Source organism: Belonocnema kinseyi, chromosome 10 (genome assembly GCF_010883055.1).
Source record: "Belonocnema kinseyi isolate 2016_QV_RU_SX_M_011 chromosome 10, B_treatae_v1, whole genome shotgun sequence".
NCBI classification, from domain to species: Eukaryota; Metazoa; Arthropoda; class Insecta; order Hymenoptera; family Cynipidae; genus Belonocnema; species Belonocnema kinseyi.
The window spans coordinates 74,612,622-74,619,546 of record NC_046666.1 but is presented as its reverse complement, the minus strand read 5'-3'; the positions used below and the strand labels follow the sequence as shown (position 1 = coordinate 74,619,546).

Genomic DNA, 6,925 nt, shown 5'->3' with positions numbered 1-6,925 from the left:
CTCCGTCCCTCAGGCACTTCCCTTTACTTTTTTCACCTCTTTTTATCGGCTCCTCTGTTTTCTTTCTCTCATTTCGTCTCTAGTCCGCAGAAAAGTTACAAGTCGTAAAATGCATTAGTACAAAGACAAACGTCGACGATTTTCGGAGCCTGACCTCTGAAAAAGATGGGTTTATTGGGGGCGGGTTGGTCGGGGGCGGCGAGTGATAGGGGAGTGTCAATGCGAGGGTACGGATCGGACAAAGGCAGTGTGACGATTAGGGTGCCACTCAAAGATTTTTTCACCCTTCCTTCTTTGTTTTTCTCCACAGGTCTCTTTCCCAACCGTTTTCTGATTTAACAAGGTTGTTTCTTTCTTTTAATCGTCAGGTACAGAAATAGCTTTAACAAGGGGAGACCGCTAATTGTGAATTTCAGTTTCCGTTCATAATTTTGTTTAATGAAAGCTTTTTATCTGAATATTAATTTGCCAAAGCAGTAATTTCCTCAGGCAGTAACACTTCGGCTTCATAGCCAGAAGTTTACGTAGTCGAATCTCACTGCCTATATTTAACATTTTTTTTATTATGCTTTATTTTTTTTACGAAGAAAAATTTATTTTCTATAAATTTTATTACTGAGAGCTTAATTCTAAGTGAAAAAATCCATTACAAAATTATGATTTGGATAATTTTATAAGATTACTGAAATAGATTATATTTCTGAACATTATAATGAATTAAAAATATATATAAAATAAATTTTTAAAAATTACAAACAGCGAGAATTGAACGCACAACCTTCTGGCAGTGAAGCCGAAGCAATACTGCCTGAGCTACTGGACGTTCAAAAGTGGGTTTCACCAAAACTTTATGTATGGCCTTTTAAGAATATTTCAAAGTAGATTTTCTTGAAAATGGCGAAGAAGTGTATACTACTGCGTTGGCAAATTAATACCTAGGTAATCAGGTTTTATTGAAAAAATTATGAACCGAAACTTAGATTTACAATTGGTAGTCTTCCCCGGTAAGGTCGGTTAAAATAATTAATATTTGTTTAAAATATGTTACAAAAGCACATCTTTAGAAAGTTCAGATCGTACAACGTTCAATATGTATTGTTTAATTTACAGTATTTTTTAATGCAAAATTTGCATAAACCTTCATGCTGTTTGTTGAATCTAGAGGGGTAGAGAAAATTGTTCATTCGGTAACGTTCAAAAGTTTAGTTGCAATAATAAATAATGTTCTATGATAAAAAGAGTCTCTTGTGTATTGTTCGTTATACAAAAGGGATTTTAGATGGAATAATAAAATTATTATTAATTATTTTCGTTCTTTACATTTTTCTATACGAATTTTAAATATCGGGTGCCGATTTATAAATACGATAAGTACATTTCAAAATTAATTATTAAAGTGAAATTTAAAATAATGAAGGAAACATTAAGATTTTCCTTAAAAATAAGTTCGAAAATGTAAATTAATTGTTTACATGAGTTTAGGGGAATAAAAACAATAAAAAAAGAGAAAGCTCAACCAGTTTAAATTTGAAAAAAAGTTTTTTTATCACCCTAACGCACCATGTACAATGTATAATGTTCTTTATTTTAATATTGTGGTGAACTCAACTTTATTTACACCTGAATGTAACTCAATTTACTTGAATTTAGGTGAAAATCACGTAACTTCAAATAGTTTTTTTATTTCAACTGGAATTCAATTCAAATAATTCTGATTTCATTTGTAGTTTGTCGAATTCATTATCTAATGTGTATTTTTTAATGTTCTTTAGCTTACCTTAAATTTGTCTAAAGTCAATTATTTGAATTAAATTAAGAAGTTAAATTATGTATTAAATTTAGTTCAATTACAATTCATATAAATTGAATTTTCTCCTCATAACTTTCTTCTATTTTGCACAATTTTAATTTCATACAATTTAGCTTAATTAAGTCAAATTTATTCAGAAAGATAGATTGTACAATATTGTGAAATTCTGATTACTTTACAATATTTATATTATATTGTACAATAAATGTATTTTAACAATCAGAGACTGGTTCCTTCAATTAACTTTCGCCCAGGGAAATATAATTATTTTGTACAATTTCACATTGCTTACGACATAGAAAAATTTTCATAATTATTTTAATAGCAAAATATGCGACAAGAATTTGAAAAAGGTAGAGTTACATATTTCTTTTTACTATAAAATCTATTGTTAATTGAAAACCCTATACTGTACAATTCCTGCTATTTTACATAATATTTTACAATGTACAACAGGGTACAATTGAGCCAAGAAAAACAAAACTATCAAAAGTCCATTTCAAAAAATTACTTTTGGCTTCATAGTTTGGAATGAACAAAAAGAGATTTATAAAAACAGACTTTTGTTACTTTTTCAGCTCAATTACACCCAGTGTTATTTTTCAACTTAGAACAACAAATATTAAATTTAGCTAAATAAATTGGAATATCGTGCAGGTTTAATCAGTAGGTAGAAAATTGTACGAAACACTTTACTAATTTAAATTTAGCTATTTAAATAAAAAAAAACTTTATCTTTGTTATGCTTATCAGTTTTATTTCCTCCCTTTGATTTAAAAATACCATATCTAATATAAGGGCTTCCAAAAATATTCAAAAGCTGTAGAAGTAAAATTTTAACAGGATTAACAACCCTCTAAAACTTTTGAACATGTTACAGAAGATATTAAATTTCGGGGGAAGCTTTTTTAATTTAGAGTTTGATAAAGAAAAATATGAAACTTTTGAGTGATACCCTAGTCGTGGGTGGGTGCGCTGCACGCTATCATTGTGATTGATTGAATCATTCGATTCAAACGTGTGTGTCAGAGAATAACATGGGGGTCGGGGGATGTCCGATCTCCTTGCTTAATCTGTTTGCGGTTTCGCTTCTAAGCCCCTTATCGGCTTTCAACCCAACGTGCAAGATCCTCACTAGATTCATCTCCACATTCCACTCTTACTCTTTTTATTTTACTCTCGCCCTCTTTTTTCTCCTAAAAATTGAGTCATGGGAACTCGGTACATCGCGGCAATGCAGAAATTTCTTGGTACCGTCTTACCCCAACCCTCCGGTTGTCTTGGTCCCGTTGGTTCGCAGGTTGGAGTTTCTCCTGTCATCATCTGAAACATAAGGAACACATTTTTTATTTATATAAAAAAACTCTGTCATGCATGCTTCCTAAATTCGAGTTTTTTAATTGATTCATAACATTGTGTGTGCACTAACAACTCTTCGCTTTACAAATTTTTTAATTATCGCGTATAACAGGCATTTTATAAAATAAAATCTTATTTGGTAAATAGAGACATCTAATGTGAATTTGATCAAATGTATCGCCGACTTAATTTAGAATTTCAAAATAGTCTTATATGTTGAGGAGGAACTATTTCATTTGTCAAATGATCACATTTTTTCTTCGAAAACTGGAAGGTACTAACAATCGAAATGTGCTTTCCAAATTTTTTATTGTTTTCAAGTCAGGTTTCGAATAAAATAATCCAAATGAACATGTAATCTTATACAGATAGAATAAATCGAATGCGTTACCATCGCCGTTCTGCCTAATTATGATGCCACAAATTATCGGAATTTGATAAAATTGAAAATACTTATTCTTAAAGGTTGTATGGAAAAGCTCTCTAAATTTTATACTTCATTTAATAAATAACAGCGCTTTTGGAGCAAAAATATGTTCATAAGTTTCTTAAAAACTTAACTTTATTTTAGTTCACGTTTAACGGAACTTTCTGTACACCTAACTCGCATTTTCAGTTTCTGTTCGGATTACGGAAATTTCAGTAACGTTTTTGAAATAATCAATACTTTCCATTGTTTCTAATTCAATTAATTATTTTTCCAATTAATTAAAATATGCATTTTCCGAAAAATCTGAAAAATAATGCAAAATTCATAGAAAAAATTTGATTAATTTGACTTTTTTGTATCTTATGCAGTTTTGGTAAAAAACGTAAATTTTCGATTTTCAGACAATTTTTCGAATTCTTTGCAAATTTTCAACGGAGTTCGAGATGAGGCGAGAAATTCTATTTGAATAATGAAGAAAAATATCTATATTAGATTTAAAATAATTAGGTTTTCAACCAACATTTTGACCATATTTTGATGATACGCATTTTTAGGTGTTACAATTCAGACTTATAGTCTACAAAAATTGGTTCAATTGGTAAGACAAGCTTCTTCTTATTCCCCTTAAAACACAAAATATCTGAGCGTCAAATTTATACCAGTTTTTTTTGGAGATTTATGAAAAATTATGAATTGAAGAATTTAAATAAACTATTCCTCATATTTTAAATGCAAATACCTACGCTTTTACATTAAATTTATACCATACAATTTAAAAATCAATAATGTGATTAAGCTATTTATCTGTGAACTTAAAAATTAAATTGTATTTTAACTTTCTACAGTATAAATGACAGGCAATCATTTTACCATATGTCTTATTTTTCGTGATGGTTGATTCTTTGACTTTTCTGAAATTAAAAAAACTGACTTTGAAAAAAACTAGTATTTACGCCGTCAGATGCCCGAATATTGCATTTTTAAATTAAACTTGTTTAACAAAAACATAAAATTAATTTACTAATTATGAATGTTACTGAAATTATTGTAAAGTTCCCAATTAAAAGGACTGACATTGAAAAAAACGAGTTTTTTCGTCGATAAATGCCTAAATAATCGATTTGTTTATTAAACTTGTTGCAAAAATCATAAAATTTATAAAAAATTATGAATTTTTTTGTCGACAAATGCCTGAATAATGCATTTCTTTATTACATTTGTTTATAATATTAACAAGAATAGTCTTGAGAGAAATTTTTAAAATTAAAATATTGTTTCAATTCAAATTTCTTGCAATATAAATTAAAAAATGTTAAATTATTGAGGATTATAGATAACACATTTTCTACAAATAACTTGTTTATAACAAATATTTTTTTAAATTGTTTCATGATGGAATGTCTTTATATAATGTAAATCTATCAAACGTCGGTTATTACAACAATTTTTCTATTATTGACGAGCACCGGGAACGTCACATAGGCAAAATTGCGATTTTTTTCGTCATATTTATTTATTTATAAAACAATTGGAAAACTAAATGAAAATCAGACTCGACAATTTTCTTTGAAATTTTATCAGCTCTTTAAAAAAATAAAAAATCCAAATCGGCCACAGGTTTAGCCGGAATCGTATTTTGCACCAAAAAATGTACTTTCTCCATACTGTGGGCCTGTCAGTCACTGGCTAGTGTCCCTTCTTAAAGAAAATAATTTGAACCGTTTGGGAAAAATTGGCCTCATTGGGCCCCGATTCAAACTCATGAATAAAACACGATTTGTTAGTTAAAATTTTATTCAGGTGCAGCTTCTTGAACAACAGTTGAATACAAATGATGAATCAAGGGGAACACAAATGTTAAAATTAACAAAATATCAAATGAGTAAAGTGGCACAGAAACGGTAAGTTATGAAGTCGAAGCTTGACTAAAGTTTCATCAGAAGAGCTTGGGACGAAACTCTACTTTTTTAATGACTTGGAAAAAATAATTTTTTACTATAATTGCATTTAGCTACAAAATTTCATTCTAGAAACCATGTAACTTTTTTTAAATAAACAAAACATCTGATCGAAATGGGAACTTTTTGTATTCTTGGCTAGCTGATCAATTCCAATCCTAGGTTAGACTTGAAGAATAGGCAGTCTAAATAAAGCCGCACCTGGGCCAGACCTTTTAAAAACATTTTTCAACACGGCAACTCTCAATCCTCCACCAGCAGAACATGTTCCACATTGCTACTATTAAGGGAAAAACGAAAAAATGGAAATTACAAAACATACTATGAGTGAAGCGATTTTTAATTTTTCAAAAACTATTATTATTGATATTTATTGATCACAAAGTGAATCAAAGTGAAGAGTGAAACGTATATGGCAAATCATAGTGAGCTGGGGGTTCTCGAACGAAAATTTATAGTTTAGGGTGGAACTGCCTGTGCAGTTTTCCTTTATCACGGATTAACTAGGAGGAGTGTCTTTTACTGTAGAAGCTGCGAACCAATTCAGTTTCGAGTTTCGTCTATTCTAGTTTATCGGCTGCAGTGGAGTTATTGGCACCTTCCAGTTAAAACGAAAGTTTCAACGTAAAGTGAGAAAGAATAAAATAAAATCCGTGTAAAAAGGGTATTGATGTATTAACTGGAAAATCTTCTTATGCCTTAAGGGGTCATTCACAAAATACGTGGGGGGGGGGCTTTCAAAGTACCATCCTCCATGTTAAGTGCAATTGCAAAAGCACCATGCTGGTGGGGAGAGAGGGGTGTTTAAAGTTTCTAAAGAATGTTTCACGTATTTCGTGAATGGCTCTTTGAGACCACTTCAGACTTTCTTGTCTTTCTTCTTTTTGTTATTAAATCTTATTATAACGTTCTTTGGTTTCTTGAAAATCGTGCTATAAGCATCAATCAGCATTTTCAAAGTTTCAAATATTCGTAGAATTTTGTGAAATTCGCTAGAAAAAAGTGTTATTTGATGCCAGCGATTTTTCATTCGAATGATTTATGGGATCAGAATTCAAATTTTGAGAGTCTCTTTTTACATTTAACTTAAAACAAGGAACAAAGAACAAGAAAAGTTTTAGAACATTTTTAATTTCAGGGTGGGCGAAAAATTCTCTGTGGCTCTGGAATTCAATTTCTTCAGTTTAGAAGTTTTTCTTTAAATTTACCGAATTCCGATTCCCACTTCTTGAAGATTTACCAGGTGTATACATATGAAACCGGTATTTTTTTCAAGAAAAAAACACATTTATTTCAAGAGAATGATAACAAATATTTTATTCAAAGTATGAGCCCTCGCTGGCTACACATTTTGTCCACCTTTCAGGC

The 6,925-nt window shown here is 30.2% G+C and overlaps 1 protein-coding gene across 1 annotated transcript in view; it reads right to left on the bottom strand.

The window, feature by feature from the left end:
• Positions 1-3,068: 3,068 nt before the first annotated feature.
• Positions 3,069-6,925, bottom strand: part of LOC117181205 (potassium voltage-gated channel protein Shaw) — a 139,165-nt gene continuing 135,308 nt past the window's right edge. Inside the window, exon 5 of the mRNA XM_033373769.1 lies at positions 3,069-3,133. Coding sequence (XP_033229660.1) covers positions 3,069-3,133 — 65 coding nt within the window. The remainder of the gene's footprint in view (positions 3,134-6,925) is intronic.